The sequence below is a fragment of the Pleurodeles waltl genome, chromosome 3_1, assembly GCF_031143425.1.
Source record: "Pleurodeles waltl isolate 20211129_DDA chromosome 3_1, aPleWal1.hap1.20221129, whole genome shotgun sequence".
Taxonomy (NCBI): domain Eukaryota; kingdom Metazoa; phylum Chordata; class Amphibia; order Caudata; family Salamandridae; genus Pleurodeles; species Pleurodeles waltl.
The window spans coordinates 981,014,046-981,031,160 of NC_090440.1; the positions used below are offsets into that span (position 1 = coordinate 981,014,046).

Genomic DNA, 17,115 nt, shown 5'->3' on the forward strand with positions numbered 1-17,115 from the left:
TTTTCTAGGGTCACTAAGGGCTTGCAACTTGAAAGATGCCCATCTAATTCTGGACAATGATATCTTGATAGCTGCAAAAATACAGAGACTAAAGAATGCAAATATCTAAAATCCATGCAACATTCAGTTCGTGATTCTAGTTACACAGCATGAAACATAATTTTCATGTTTGGAAAAATCAGTTACGCTGTATTCCTGTAAAAACAATTGTCAGGAAACCGCTGGTAGGTGGTTCAAAGTAGTACAGACTGTTTAGTAAATACTGCTGGCACTTTACAACACATGGAATTAGTGTTGAGAAACTTAACCCTGACCCCGAGGGGTGGAATGGTGTCTATTTATAACTCATTGGATGTAAACCCCCCAAATGACGTAGGATTATGATGTACTCTTTTACCCTCCAATATATCTCAGAGATGTCCCACATCTAACATGATGATGGTGGTAGTGTCTGTGTCAGGGTGTGAAACTACCTAAGGTGAGTTTGTGTCCTGGTGCATTGTGCGTTTTCACAGGAGGTACCACAAGTCACCCTGAAACCAAAACTTTTCTTCAAAGAGCCAAGTCTATGTGGCAGTAGTTTGCTCAGCATGTGAATCTACAGCACTGCAGGCTGCTAACTGATTCTTACAGGTAAGTAACGTTTTCCTTACTGTAAACTAGCCTGCAAGTCTAATAACTAATATAACAGGACTGATGCCATATAAAGAAGCATTAGGGCTATGGTGTGTCTAGGACAACAATACACTTCATTTCACTTCCTTTCCTTGCTGTCTGGTTCAGCTCTTAATGTTGGTTCTCCCGCTACACAGAGACCTTCAAAAATAACAAAAGCCTAAAATGGAAAAAGATGTACTAATCAAGGTTTCCTGTTTCATCAGGACTTTTTACACAGTTTACGTTGAAGCAGCCAACTTCAAAGTCATTTGAGATCTGCCTCTACCAATAACATCTTTAAAGTAGTCTCATGGACTCCTATACTTCATTCATTAACTCCATTAAAGCTTGCCATCTGCACCTCTTCAGAACGACTACCCAACCATTCCTCTGTATCCTAGGAAGTTATAACTTTTTAGTTGGTAAAGCTAAAAAGAACCAACACTTTACTGTGTTTTGTTATGCAGGTAAAAGATAGCTTTATTGCTTGGTATAAATGATCTTGAGATCTCAGTGGTGTGTTCTTGGTCTTTCCATGGGTATTTCATACACTGAAGAGCAGTGATCTTCAAATGTTTTAATGCCGCACACCCCCAGGTGAAAAATAAAAATCATTGGGGCCCCCCCCTCAGAATTTTTCAATTATTGTATAAAGTTGGCAATGATTAAACATGTCTAGACGTATTTAAATATTGCAGTTAAGTACTGTTACCTTTTTAAAAATGCAATAACAGGTTTCTGCTTAAAACAAAGCACTGTTATCTATACAATGCTTCTTTTGGCCAGAGCTTGGCACCCTCCCTGGGATCACTTGAGTACCCCCCAGTGGGGCCCGTCCCCCAGTTTGAAGACCCCTGTAGAGGCAAATATAACCTTTGTTTTTACAGGGAATGACTTGTAATTGTCTTTTTTTCTTGTTCCTTCTTAGGTTCCATCGGCCCTGATCAGAGTCTGATCGAGGAGAAAGCCAGCACTAGTTGCGTCCATTGGCTCATAAGTAGTTGACCATTGAGAAGCACAGAGCCTCTTTTGCCCATTGGGCTGCTCTGCATCATGGAAGGGGAGGGTTCAACCTCCCAGCAGGATACTCAGCAATTACTCCAGCCATGGTGTATGCCTTTCTACCGTGGGCAGGAAAGGACATTACTTCACAAGTTCATTATTTACCTTCTCCTGTACTCTGGGATCTAACCTGGCTCATAAATTCACATTCTACAGCCCACAAAGTCTCCTTCTCTACCTTTCTGCTCTGCAGTACATGGAACTGTTGAGAGGAGAGAAGGAAGCACCAAGGCTCTACGCTTCACAATTCAGTGGGTATGGGATCACAGCTGCTTTAATGGCTTTAGAGGGGGACGTGCACTGAAAAGACTGGCCCCTGGAAATTGCCTTCATCTGAATAATGTTTCATAACTGCAAAGGGTTTGATTGAACTGCACCAACCTTCCCAAATGTACTTCTAGCAAGATTGTGAATCACTACTGAGTGCTGCATTGTCTTCCTTGGGAAGATCAACTCTTTTTCCTTTTAATGACTTTATAGGGCTCACTACTGGTCACGTGGAGCTGGAACTGACCTGTTGTGGTCCAAGTTAACATATCCTAACCCACATGGTAATGGGAATAGGTCTGGAAATGTTGTGTGTTCTTCTTTCCTAGTCGCATGCTGTCACCTTCCCAGGCCAAGCCCCATAAACTATACGTAAATATTTTTACAAATGCTGTTTGGAGGGAGAAATCTGAAAAATCCATCAGAACATATCCTTGAGGAAGTGTACTTACTCAATGAGGCGTGTACAGGGTGGGACATAAAGCTTTCGCTGCGTTGGCTCTTTAACCTCTAGAATTCAGTTGCCTCCACCAACCTCTTCCCTCGTGTAACCTGCTCTCCTCAACTAGCAGAGATGTTCTTTGTAGTACCCTTCGAAACAGATGTGCTATTGCCAACCACTGAAACAAGTCCACTGCCAGACAAAGCTCCGTTCTTGCTTGGAGGAGCAGGGAGATTTGCATTAGTGAGATGTACTTGGCTTCATGAAGATCATTTTATTTTCCACCAACCTGAAGCTTAAGCAAATTCACACAAGATGGTGAAAATTAATGTGACGAGGCATCAACGCACACAGCTGCTTCTCTGCTCATATTGGAGAAGAGGAGAGTAGGGGCTGTAAACATGGTGAATTAGGCAGAATGACATGGGCTGATCACGATTTGCAGTTCCTATAGCTTTGTCCCAACTGAGCCCTTCCTGCTGCAAATGTTGCTTTAAGAATAATTCATGGTTTTGGGGAAGGAAAAGTACGGTAAAGAAGATTTTAATGAGGGTACTTCTGACTGACAGGATAATTGGAAAACTGTGCCTTTATTTTCTTATTTTGTTGTAATCTGAGGAGCATGCTTCTCCTGGCTGTGGGCTAGAAAATATTTTTCTTTTTCTGGTTGTGGGTGGGTGGGTGGAGGGAGGGAGGACGTGTCTTTAAAGGACAATGGGTTGTTGGAGGATTCCTCCTTCAAAGATGCTGCTGATTTTAGTATGATTTTTAAATCTCTTTTAATCTGAGCTTCCACCCACTCTCCTTTCGCCTCTTTATCCTGAATCCCTTGCACATTCCAAACCCCTTCCATGGATCAAAAATATGGGCATCTCATATCAAAGATGTCAGGGTGCTATGGGGACCGTGGAAGAGTTCACTTGATGGGTACAAGCGTCATATTTCCATTTGCACAAAGCTCACAACCCTCTATTTTCAAGTCAATTTCTACCTTCTGGGTGTGGGATTTATATAGGACCCCTTTTGTCAGTGTAGAGTTGATCTGTTGGGTGCCATTAAAATGTTTACATTAGTCTGTATTGGCCGTGTAAGGATTCCAGGGCTATGCTGTTATAGGCAATAGTTTTCAGGATTCTCCTGTGGATGTAGGTTTGCTGGAGACACCCAGTGATGGCAGGGTCTCCACAAGTCTTGTGAATGGAGGGTGTCCTAGGCTCCTGTAAGACAGTAAAGGGTTTCCATTCATCTCCGATGAATGGGGAGGGTATCCAGGAATCCTTAGTAACAGTGGTTTGTCTCCACGAGCCAGTATAAGTTTCCAGGAACTTGTGGCAGAGGAGCACTAGAGTGAGTCTCTTGTGATAGCAGATGGTAATCGTGAGTTTCCCAGGGCAGTGAATGTCTTCCATGAGTGGATTCTTTGCAGGACTGTACTGTGCCAGTAGGTGGTTTACAGAACTCCCCTGTAACACATATTTCCAGGACTCTTATTTGCCAGTAGAAGTGTTCATGTCGTGTAGCACCGTGGAGTTTACTTGGTTATGAGGAGACTCTATTCCTGGAACAAGGAATTTCTAGCAGTTTCTGCATTACACCATACCTTTACGTTAGTCTTAAAATTACATAACGGAAACAACCCTTCTCTTATATTGGGCACTATTTGCTTGGATTGCTTAGTCAATTCTTTGCTATTTGCCAGTTCAGCTGCCTCCCAGTGCAATTTGCTCCAGAAGATAAAGGATCAAGGGCCTAGTTTCCCCCAGCATTCTGCTTGCTGCTTAGAGTTTATCCTGCTTGAATTCCTTGCTCATTGAGGACATGGTTGCCCCAAATAAGTTCCTTACAAAATCATCAAGTGTTATTGTTTGAGGTGGCTGTCTTTCAGAAGCCTGTACCATTGAAAGACAAGGAAATTCTGGTTAGTTTGGTGGGTTTATGAGAAATAGGCCTTAATTAACGACTGCAGAATTGCAGCTTTCAACTCTGAGGTGACTGCCTAAATTGATCTGAGGCCATTCTGTATGAAGATCACTGGTTTCCTCGATCTGTCGGGTTGGGTTTAATTGAATGTTTCTAAATTATCCTATTTTGGGCTCAGCTGAGTGTATTTCCATGGACCATACCTTTGCCACCTCCTGCACAAGTGAGCTGCAGCGTGAATTTGCAAACAAAGCACTTCCTTTAAGGTTTCCTACTATACACATAAGAATTAGTGTAGCACTTTGTTTACATGGATGATTTGAGTTTACGATTATCAGTCTCTAACTCATTCTTAAAATATTATTGTAAAAAGTGCAAAAAATACACTGTAGGGCGTTCTTTCAATTTCTCAATAGAAGTGAAGATAGGGTGTCATATCAATCACTTTAGTATATGTATTTAATGCCATTCTGATGGGTGTTCTCTTAGTGAGAAAGTTTCAGTGGAGCTCCATCGTGAGCTTAGTCCCAGTACGGAGGGAATCACGCTTTTCAGTGAGGTTAAGTGTGTTGCAATATTGTCCAGATTCTTACAGTGCCCACAGGCTAAATGAGTGTTTTGTTGGTGGTTTGCAGTGGTCTGTCCACTCACATGAATTAACCTTGACAGAGGAGTCCTTGAAATTTGAATATCTCCCCCTCTTTACGAGTAGGAAATTGCCTATGTAAAATGTTCCAGGTACATGAAGGCCCACATTAGGGGGGCCCGGTTCTACAAGTTGGTAATGAACATGCCTTTGGTATTGGAGCAAGCTCAATTACATACAGATTACCAAGCACCCCTTCACTTTGGGTTGTCCATGCTTGAGCTGATTTTCACTATTTTCTTCTCCTTTTGTTTTTGACTGTTATGTCTTATGTTGCCGCATTGCCTTGTTAATAGCTTGCCACGGCATTAAGCTGAATTCTCTAAATTTGCCTCAGATTACTCACCAAGTCTGAACATTTGTTACTGGGAACATCTGTCCCAGGCCTTGCACTCTGTCTTCCGCGGATGGCCTAGTGTCACCGCCAGTGTTGTTGACTGATGGCCACCCATAGAACATTCCATTGATATAGTTTCTTCTGAGTCTCTTGACCTCTTCCATGAGGAAAACAACCCAAAGTACTTTTCATGCCTGCTATGTGTTTTTAACACTCGAAGACACTCAGTTGAACTTCAAAACCATGCAAGTGAAGTTCTGAGGCTCTTCAGAATAGCCCAGGATCCTTAAATAGACTTTGGAATGCAGGTGGTTGATTTGTGTTTGTCTGTGTGTTTGAGCATAAGCAAGCAAATGGTATTTTATATTTACCACCTAACCTTTTGGTTGCAGCATTACTTTTGACATACCTAGATCTTGTTGGAGCAAACGTCCCTCAAGTTTTCCCCCAGAGACAATCTCACCTATCAATTCCATCTCATTAAACTGTCCCCCCTGCATGCTAAGGAAGCATCCATTGATGCAGGATGCTGCAGTTTCAGTCTCTATTGTCTGCTCATTGGGTTGAACACCTGTTTGTCACTAACCCTCTTTTAATGATGTGTTCTCTAGTGAACACATGGCGATTGATTGCTTCCACATGTCACTTTTTCAATCTTTTGAAGGTATCCTCTGACATTGCGACTTCACATATTCACATGGGCATTTCTAAACCAATCATCCGGACAAGAGAACATTTTCTTTTTGTATTTTCTGGAAGTTTTCTTGCACTCAATGTTGTACAGTTGACAGCATTCTTAAAGTCTCACTGCTGTACAGAATCTCTGACATCAGACAAATCATTGTATTGTATATCTGATTTCCTATCTGCTAAAATTAATTATTAAATAAACGTATTTTAGGATTTTTTTTTTAAACAAAATGTGTGCTTCGTTAGTTTGTGCATGTCCAAAGTTCAATTTTACTGCATTGTTATGAGTTGTGGATACTTTCTCACCCAGGCTTTACAATACCAGAACTGGTTTCCAGGAACTACTAGAATTATCAGCTGAATTATTTCTACTTATTATTTTAGGTATTTGCATAATAGGAGCCTAACCATCTGATCATGGAATCTCTGTACCAAGCGAGTGACAAACTTCCATCTGAAGGTCAGCGTACTGGAATTTCAGGGCACAGGAAGTAGCCAAGAAGCAGCCAAAAAGTAACTAGTTTCGGCAAATGCATGGAAAACAGATGATTTTGCAGTGTGAAATCTCTTCTAGATCCACATGCTTTACACTATTCTGCCATGTAGTTGCTAGTTCAGGAGGTGTCACCAATCTTGAAAGTTTTTTTTTGCCTTTTGGGTATCAGCATATGGAGGGGAGTGGCATTTGATTTACAATGTCATGTACCATAAGACCTCAATCCCTTTGTACGTGACTTCCATACGGAAAAGAGATCAATAGCAAAACTGAAAAAAGTTGAGAATCCAACTGCAAAATGAACGGCACTATCCCAGTGGAGGCTGAAATCAGCTTTAATTTAAATGCGTCTGTGACCCATCTAGATACAATGTTTATTAAGAATGGTGTTCTTTCTAAGCTCTCTGATACCATTTTGCATTATGAGCACGTTCAATATTTATACAAACTGAAAACAAAATTTCCCTGTAAATGATGGCAGTTCGGAGTGCATGTTATGCCTTTCGAGAAACTATAAGTCAGAGGATTGCAATGCGTGTTCAACCGTCACACCTAAAACATTGATCCATGTAGAAAAATACTCCCACATTGATTTAAGATGAACATGGAAGGACTGACAAAACTAGTAAAACAAAAAAGAGCACCATCTACTCAGAAGATGGGGTTTTTCAGCAGAAGAGGAAGCCACAAACAGAATACTATTTAGATTCTGACCAAGAAACTGTTACCTCCCAAAACTTCAAGGCAATTAATTTAATATTGGAAAAAAGCTATGTAGATGTGCACCATGATACGTTTACATATAAGAGCGAGATCACATAATTATTGTCGAATTCACCCATCATGAACTCTGTCAACCTGACTCAAAAGTACATGGTCAGGCAGGCTCTGAGACCTAGGCCTGAGATTGACTGACAGGTCATAGGTGGGGCAGCACGTAGCCGGCAGACAAACCCATGAACAGGAAACTCAGGTCAGTCCCAGAGAGGGGCACAGCAGCACCACTACAATGGTCCCAGGAGATTGACCCCAATAAAGCACACATGTCTGGAAGGGTGCGTGCATTCCGAAACACCATAAAGTGAGATGCCACATGTAGCTAGGTCCACTTAGCCAATCAGATCATAGCACTCACAGTGACATGCAGCAGTCATGTGCCCCTTTACTAGTTTTGCCACGAATGGCATACAGACATGAAGACATTCCCTGGCCAAAGAAGGGTACCTCTGACACTAACATAATTGAACACATAAGGACACAAAAATGGACCAAATACGTAAGGCCAAAAGAAGGATATCTGGCCAGTTATCCAATGGCCTTCATTGTGTCCACGAGAGGTGGAGGCCCACCTGCATTTGTTATCAGGACCTTATTTGACTCAGACAACTGTTCAGATCCTTTGACCTAAAAGGGAATGTTCAAATTGTTTTATGGTACTGTATAAAACACTGCTCCAAACCATTGTACTTTGAGACAGTTCTGAGACCCCAGTTTTGTAACTGTTCTCCCAGCCGTAATGTTGAATTAAACTTACTGTTCCTACTTTGCCAAACACCTCTTGTCTTTCGTTTTGTGAAGGTAAATTCACATACTAGCAACATTTTGGTGAGCCATATAGGAGCTGATTGGTTCCTTGGACCTGACTGCAGCCAAAGGAAGGGGACCTCGCTTTGACGGGTTCACATTTGCGCAACAAGGAAAAGTGAGCAGATGGCACAATTGTTTGGAATTTCTGATGAACCTGCAGGGCAGAGGTCTGTCCTGAAGGTGTCACCGGAGGAGTAAGAGACTACATCAGAGCCTTAGTCCAGCTTTTGGCATATGGCAAACGAAGAAGAGGTGTTACAAATTTAACCTGAGCACCCTGCCACTGACAGAAATCTGGCATGTTACCTATTTTATGTGTTTGAGATAAGTAGTCACAGGGCAGCCTTGGAGGCATTCCAGCGGAAGTCACCTTTTTCGATAGCATGCTAGTAAAGGTGATTTTTTTTTTTTTTTTTTTTTTTTTTTTTTGTGGACCTCTGGGTGTTGCACAGATGGTATGCTTGTCCCCTGGGTGTGTTATAGGGCTGAGGCTCTGTCACTTGGACGGCTGGGTGTGACAAAGATGGTACACTTGTCCCCTAGTTGTGACATAGGGTTGAGGTTTGTTGCTTGGACCGCTGGGCGTGACACAGATGGTACATTTGTCTCCTGTGTGTGACAGAGTTCAGAACTTATCGCTTGGACTGATGGGCTTGACACAGATGGTATGCTTGTTCCCTGGGTGTGATACAGAGATTGAAGCCTCACTGCTTGGACGGCTGGGCGTGACACAGATGGTGTTTATAGACCCTGGGTGTAATTTAGGGCTCTCACCTCAGTCAAAAGGGTTTTCTCAATTCTACTGGTTTCTTAACACTTTTGGTATCTGAAAGAAGTGAGAGATGTTGTTTGCTTGGACCGCTAAGCGTGACACAGATGGTACATATAACCCCTAGGTGTGATATAGGGAAACAGATGTGGATCTGGGGGATTAGGGGTAGGTTGTGTTTGGCCAAGAAGGGCCAGTGGTGGTCGAGTTTTTTTTTTTTTTCTGCATAACTTATTATCTTTGTCCCTAAGCCGATATTGACAGAGTATCCGGGTCACTTAGACCCATTAACAACACAGAGCTTCCCCTGGTCATAGGATATCATGCACTAGGAACAGGCTAAGGTATTTTTGACAGTCATCATTTTTTCTCTGTCAGTTTTTTCTGTTTTTGAAAATTGATGAAACTTGATGAATCTTTAATATTTTGGTGCTGGTAAATTAGTGCAACTGTATTTTGTCTTGAATCTTGTATTTGTGGACGACTGATGCTATATAAAGGTGTTACTATTTCTCACAATTGCTACTTAATGCCAAAGTAAAGTTTGATATTTGATGCCAAATTCCATGTTATTTGAACTAATGATTGCACTTTCCTCCAGGTTGTGAGCTTTCATATGCATTGCTGTTTGTGTTTGTGAAACATTCACGTCGAGGCATCTGTAAATATCTGAGCTTGTTGTAAAGTAGTTAGAATGAACAATCCCGGTGTATATATTTCCCCACTACCAAAGTAAAACTTTAGTGTAAGGAAATGCCTCCTTGGCATGGTTACCCCCTGACTTTTTGCCTTTGCTGATGCCAAGTTATGATTTGAAAGTGTGCTGAGGCCTGCTAACCAGGCCCCAGCACCAGTGTTCTTTCCCTAATCTGTACCTTTGTCTCCACAATTGGCACACCCTGGCATCCAGGTAAGTCCCTTGTAACTGGTACCCCTGCTACCAAGGGCCCTGAGGCCATGGAAGGTCTCTAAGGGCTCCAGCATGTTGTATGCCACCCTGGGGACCCCTCACTCAGCACAGACACACTGCTTGCCAGCTTGTGTGTGCTGGTGGGGAGGAAATGACTAAGTCAACATGGCACTCTCCTCAGGGTGCCATGCCAACCTCACACTGCCTATGGCATAGATAAGTCACCCCTCTAGCAGGCCTTACAGCCCTAAGGCAGGGTGCATTATACCACAGGTGAGGGCATAGGTGCATGAGCACTATGCCCCTACAGTGTCTAAGCAAAACCTTGGACATTGTAAGTGCAGGGTAGCCATAAGAGTATATGGTCTGGGAGTCTGTCATACACGAACTCCACAGCACCATAATGGCTACACTGAAAACTGGGGAGTTTGGTATCAAACTTCTCAGCACAATAAATGCACACTGATGCCAGTGTACATTTTATTGTGAAATACACCCAGAGGGCATCTTAGAGATGCCCCCTGAAAACATACCTGACTTCCAGTGTGGGCTGACTAGTTTTACCAGCCTGCCACACACCAGACATGTTGCTGGCCACATGGGGAGAGTGCCTTTGTCACTCTGTGGCCAGGAACAAAGCCTGTACTGGGTGGAGGTGCTTCTCACCTCCCCCTGCAGGCGCTGTAACACCTGGCGGTGAGCCTCAAAGGCTCTCACTCCCTTTGTGACAACGCCACAGGGCATCCCAGCTAGTGGAGATGCCCGCCCCCTCCAGTCACGGCCCCACTTTTGGCGGCAAGGCCGGAGGAGATAATGAGAAAAACAAGGAGTCGTCACTGGCCAGTCAGGACAACCCCTAAGGTGTCCTGAGCTGAGGTGACTCTGACTTTTAGAAATCCTCCATCTTGCAGATGGAGGATTCCCCCAATAGGATTAGGGATGTGCCCCCCTCCCCTCAGGGAGGAGGCGCAAAGAGGATGTAGCCACCCTCAGGGCTAGTAGCCATTGGCTACTAACCCCCCAGACCGAAACACACCCCTAAATTGAGTATTTAGGGGCCCCCAGAACCTAGGAAGATAGATTTCTGCAACCTAAGACGAAGACGGACTGCTGAACTGAAGCCCTGCAGAGAAAACGGAGACACCAACTGCTTTGGCCCCAGCCCTACTGGCCTGTCTCCCCACTTGGAGAAAAACTGCATCAGCGACGCGTTCCCCAGAGTCCAGCGACCTCTGAAGCCTCAGAGGACTACCCTGCATCTAAAAGGACCAAGAACTCCCGAGGACAGTAGCCCTGTTCAAAAGAAACCAAAACTTGCAACAAAGAAACCACTTTAAAAGGACTCCACGTTTCCCGCCGGAAGCGTGAGACTTTCCACTCTGCACCCGACGCCCCCGGCTCAACTTGCGGAGAAACAACACTACAGGGAGGACTCCCCGGTGACTGCGAGCCCGTGAGTAGCCAGAGTTGACCCCCTTGAACCCCCACAGCGACGCCTGCAGAGGGAATCCAGAGGCTCCCCCTGACCGCGACTGACTGCTTTAAAGAACCAGACGCCTGGTAAAGGCATTGCACCCACAGGCCCCAGGACCTGAAGGATCCGACCTCCAGTGCAGAAGGAGGAGCCCCCCCCTTGCCTGCCTGCTTTGCTGAAGAGACCCCTGGGTCTCCCATTGAAACCAATTGCAAACCCGATGCTTGTTTGCACTCTGCACCCGGCCGCCCCTGTGCCGCGGAGGGTGTACTTTTTGTGCTGACTTGTGCCCCCCCCTTTCTTCCTCCCCCCCCCCCATACCCCCCTTACAAATTTACCCTGGTCTGCCCTCCGAAGTCGGGTACTTACCTGCTGGCAGACTGGAACCGGGGCATCCCCTTCTCCATTGAAGCCTATGCGTTTTGGGCACCACTTTGAACTCTGCACCTGACCGGCCCTGAGCTGCTGGTGTGGTAACTTTGGGGTTGCTCTGAACCCCCAACGTGGGCTACCTTGGACCCAACTTTGAACCCTGTAGGTGTTTTACTTACCTGCAAAACGTACTTCCCCCAGGAACTGTTGAAAATTGCACTGTCTAGTTTTAAAATAGCTTATTGCCATTTTTGCTAAATCTGTATATGATATTGTGTTGATACCTGAGTGAAATAACTTTCATTTAAAGTATTGTGTGTAAATCTTGAACCTGTGGTTCTTAAAATAAACTAAGAAAATATATTTTTCTATACAAAAACCTATTGGCCTGGAATTGTCTTTGAGTGTGTGTTCCTGTGTGTATGTACAACAAATGCTTAACACTACCCTCTGATAAGCCTACTGCTCGACCACACTACCACAAAATAGAGCATTAGATTATCTCTTTTTGCCAATATCTTACCTCTAAGGGGAACCCTTGGACTCTGTGCATACTATTTCTTACTTTGAAATAGTACATACAGAGGCAACTTCCTACATTTAGATTCCCTAAAACCAGAAAAGCTAGGTATATATAATTTAAGATTCCCTAAAAACAAGAAAGGCTAGAAGTGTATCTGTCCCTAAAAACCTCCATAACTTATTATGTAGTCGCCACTAAAACATATGCAAAACAGGTTCCCCACACAGGTTAAAAAACTTACCACGTTTTGCTACGAATGGCATGCAGACACTAAGGCACACGCATTTCCCTGGCCGAAGGAGATATACTTTGACAATAACTTAATCGAACACACATATGGACCATGTACCTAGGGCAAAAGGACAGAAGAGAAGCACTATTAGAATTATGGAACATCCTCGAGGAGGTCAAGACCAATAAACCGAACCTGCAGTCAGCAAGCAAGGTGCCGGCATTTCCCCCACCATATGCAGGAATGGAGGTGCTCTCCCTTCTATCTTGCATTAGGCTACACTAATCCACCGGTCGATGGAGCTGGAGAGTTCCCTACTGAACAACAAACTGTTAATTCCAGGCATGCCTAACAGGCGAACAAGCCTGAGCAATCCCAGCACCACGTCAGTCCAGCGCCAGAGCTTCCTAAAGTTCAAAACCCCCAATCCGCTGCATTCAGCCCATCGAACTTGAGCAGCATGGAGAACAGGCACTCCCACTAGTTCTGGTGAGCACTCTCGGGGCAGGTAGATTTACAGCAGTTCTGAACAGTGACACATTTAGGGGGGGGTAAGGAAATGGGGGTCCCAGTCCTCTGGGATCAGATGACAAGGAGGGAGCCACAAGGTTTGCTAAGGTAGCTGAAGAAACAGAAAGCGAGTTTGAGGGTAAGTCCTGACCAAAAAGAACAGCACATAGCTCAGAACAAAGGATGCGACTTAGGTGTGATTTAGAAGAAAGGCGTGAGCTAAGGAGAGCACTCGCACCCTGGAAGCACAGCCAGCGAGTAGAGCGGCACAGCCAGCGAGTGGAGTGGTGCGCCCTCCACCGAGGGTAGGTACAGAGCACCTTTCGGGGAAGATTCTGAGTCAGAACTAGAGGAAAGGCTTCTGGCTAGAATTCGAGCCTCATCAGAGAGGGGCTGACCAGGAAATAAGAGATCAAAGTAGCCTAGACACAGCAGAACCAACGTGGCACCTTTGCGCGTGCATGAGTAGAGCAGCAACAAAGACGTCCACTGCTCCTCCCGAACACGCATGATAAACAGACTAACCCAAAGAGGGATAGTGGCCTGAAAGGAAGGCGAGATCTTTGCATGCCCATTTTGTCACCTCCTAGCCCGCTGGACCAAGGGAAGAGACCAGTGCAATAGATCGTGGCTGGAGAAGGGGTCCTTCAAACCAGAAGACATGGCCATTGCAGAAGACTACATCCGGCATGGAGGGGGAGATCCCAAGTGGAACTTCCCCTGCATGCAGGACTGTCTAAGAAGATGGGAACGCAATGTTAGGGAGGAACCACTGGAGCCACCCACAGCCAAAGTATGCCTGCAACTGCACAGGGGCACATCAGGGACCATCTATGTGCCAAGAAGTCTAAGAAACAAGTTTCCACCATTGTTGGATGGGTCAGGGAAATAGAGCTCATGTTTTCAGAAGAACACTGTGGGAGTAAACCTAGCGATAGGTAATGTCAAAAGTCTGCTAAGTAGTCTTGTAGGAGAGCAGACAAACATGGTTTTTGCCCCAGGCTCGCATCCCAGCAATCACGTTGACAAACACCGAGCATGACAGGGCCACATTCAAATATGGACTGGCTGAGGGAAATGTTCTCTGAATGCCCTGATGTAGGAGGGTTAATGGCAGCCATGAAACCTGGAGAGACAATAACTGATATTTGGGTAGGAAAAAAAAACGATGGGGACAAGAGACAGGACAGTCATGGACTGATATGGGCCCCCATGTTGCATTCTTTAACTATATCCTTAAAAAGGGTCTGCCCACCAAAATACAGAGGGTTTCAACCTAGCTGTAACTGCAGAAACTAGGGAAGTTGGCAGCAGCCAGACATTAGAGAATGTTCCTATTGCCACAGATGGGCCACATGGCGGACTGATGTTGAATAAAGGCACATCTTGAACAAAGGTTGATAAGCCGGGGCCAGTCCCCGCAAAATCTCTATCCAAAATACCACACTCTGGGAATCCAAATTGCACCTTACAGTCAACTGCAGAGAAGTCCGTCCACCACCGCACCACCAGAACAGGGGGTCAAGTTGTTGCACAAACATGTAGCAACAGCAACCACAGACCGGAAACCCAATCCAACAAGGCGAAGCATCCATTTCACGCACACCTTCAAATATCCTGTACTAAACCTCAAATGGAGGACATGTGAGACAACATTAGAGATTAAAGCCTTTACTTGGATTCAGGAAGTTCAGGGCTGCTGCTCGTGTTTTGTTGACCGGGTATCTTCACTAAAATCAGCCATTCAGGGTGCCTGAGGGAGCATAGTCCCCACTCTGCTGTTGACACCCTCGGGAGGGGGGCAGTCTGATAAGGGTGACAGGGCAGCTTCCCGACCGGTACTTAAAAGCAGGCACCCCAGGGCCTCGCACCCACAAGTCAAATGTAGCAGGTTGTCAATCACCATGTCGAAAGGTCCCATTCCTGGGCACCCAGCTGAGATGAAAATTACCTCATGGGCATGGTCTAAACAGCTCCCCCGGAAATCTAAATGCCTCCAGCCAAAATGGAGGCCCCCTTTTTAGTTCCAAAACAATGCTGTCCTCCAGTGTCGGAAGCCAGGTTTCTTGTACGCATGGGACAGTGAAGACCCCGTAACCTCCACAGCACAAGCATGAAATTTGACAGATTGCGAAGCACCACATGGTGCCGAGCCAGTAGAGGGGTTTCACCAGAACAGCCAGCCGTCACAGTCCATTACCATCATTTGGCAAAGGTTCATAGCCTTGCACTGGTCTCGCCATGGAGCTATGTTTTACCTCCTCCTTTTCCCCCAAGAGAGAGAGAGAGGGGGGGCTGGGGAAAAGAGTCCAGAAAGGCCCATCACAGCTCCAAGCAGGTAGAAAGCAGAGATATCCTCACCACCTGTAGAAGGCTTAGCAATCAGCCATCACAAGGCCTTACACACACTGTCTGAAGGAAGCACTAGTCCCAATGCCAGACACCGCAATTCGGAGGCACATGGGGGCCGCGGAACAACTCTCCAGCCCCGTCCGGTCACAACAGTTGAAGATAACCTAACATGTGAAGATCTAGGAAAGTGCCCAAGACCAATAAAAAAGGCCAAAACTATTCCAAAAAAATCCTCTATAAAAAGGGCATAGTCAAGACACAGGGTGCCATTAGGGAGGGTCACTTTGCATGCCACATGACAGGACTAGAGGGGTATACACATGACATCAGGGCACGTTGTGATTGCCAAATGCGTTTGGTTTCAAGGCACCTCCCCTTTAGACATTGCCCCACACACGTATAGGTCGAAGGACACCGGCCACACCAGTGTCACTCCCATGCACACATTAGGAAACTGGACAGCTGGCAACGCCCACAGAGGGCTATTTAATAATTTAATAGCACCCACATGCTTGAAGATCACCCCATTAAAAATGCGTTACCAATGTAGGATGCTGGATCAATATATGGTGCACTAAAATGAAATACACCGTGCAGAGAGTCCAGTGGATCCCCAAAGGTTTGCAGAGGAAGAAATAGGTCTAATGCTCTATTTGTGGTAGTGAGGGCGAGCCTTTAGGTTTATCAAGGAGTTGTGTTAAGTATATGTTGTACTTACAGAAGCAATAAATGAGACACGCACTCAAAGAATAAATCCGAGACCAAATTAGAAAAATAACATTTGCTTTTATATATGCTTTGAGCCAAAGAACTTAGTTGTAAGGTAAGCCGTTTTTAAATTAAAAATACTTTTCAGTTTCAAAAATCGACAATGCAGTCGAGTGCAATTTTCAGTTTTCAATGTTAACCTATGGGAGGGAAACAAGAATGCAGTTTTTCAGGTAAGTACGTGACTTACAAATCCAGTCTCCGTGCTTCTAGGTCACAACTAGGCAAGGTTCACATCAGCACCAAGAGTGCACCTGCAGCAGCATAGAGGCGGCCGAGTGCAGAGATAAAATTCAGGATCAGGTGCCTAATGTTAAGCAATAGAGACTGGGAGTGAATGAAAATGTGCTGCTCACAGGTGAGTGAAGTGGTGTCAGGCATCTATCTCTGGGGGTTTAGGCAAGTACAAGCGGGTGGGGGCGCAAGGCAGCACCAAACTTACACCAGCAGCAGCACAGGGGCAGCCGGGTGCAGAGTGCAAACACAGTGTCAGGCGCCCAATGCAAGTCAACTAAGGAGGTTGGTTTTGGAAAAAGACTGCAGTCTCAGGCCAAGAGGCTGAATGAAAAAAAACTACAGCTGCCCAGGTAAGTTCAGGGACACCGTTAGTCCAGCTCCCAAGGTTCAGGGGCTCCGGCTGCAGAGTTGTCCTTTGGCATCAGAAAACAGCTTACTGGGTGGTTGAGGTCAGGGGGAGTCTTCGGATTTAGGCTGCAGGCATCAAGGCAAAGCCCTGCAAGTCCACCCACGGTGGGCTGAGGCTCAGAATCGCTTGAGAACCTTCAAAGGACTGGTGGACAACTTGGACCATGGGCATCAGGTGCAGAGGTGGGTCAGGGTGAGGTTTTGTGGTTCCTCTGGGCAGAGTTCTTTTTCTTTAAAGTTGGTTTCTTCTGGGCAGGTCTGCTGTCCACAGGAGATCTTCATCTTTGTTGAGGCAGACAGTGCACCGCCAGGGCTTTGAAGGTCACTCGACTGCAGGACGAAACATCTTTTGATGCAGAATTGTTGAGGGCTGCAGAAAGGCCAGTAGGGGTTGGGTCCAAGTCAGTTGGTGTCTGCAGTCTTCTCTGCTGGTTTGACACTGTAGTGTCCGGCTCT

At 45.4% G+C, this 17,115-nt stretch overlaps 1 protein-coding gene across 8 annotated transcripts in view; it reads left to right on the forward strand.

The window, feature by feature from the left end:
- The window catches only part of PHACTR4 (phosphatase and actin regulator 4), a 370,026-nt gene extending 361,974 nt beyond the window's left edge, over window positions 1–8,052 (forward strand). For all 8 annotated transcript variants that reach the window (XM_069224100.1, XM_069224106.1, XM_069224104.1 and 5 more), the window contains one exon: window positions 1,586–8,052. In XM_069224100.1, coding sequence (XP_069080201.1) covers window positions 1,586–1,601 — 16 coding nt within the window. In that variant the 3' untranslated portion in view covers window positions 1,602–8,052. The remainder of the gene's footprint in view (window positions 1–1,585) is intronic.
- Window positions 8,053–17,115: the final 9,063 nt, after the last annotated feature.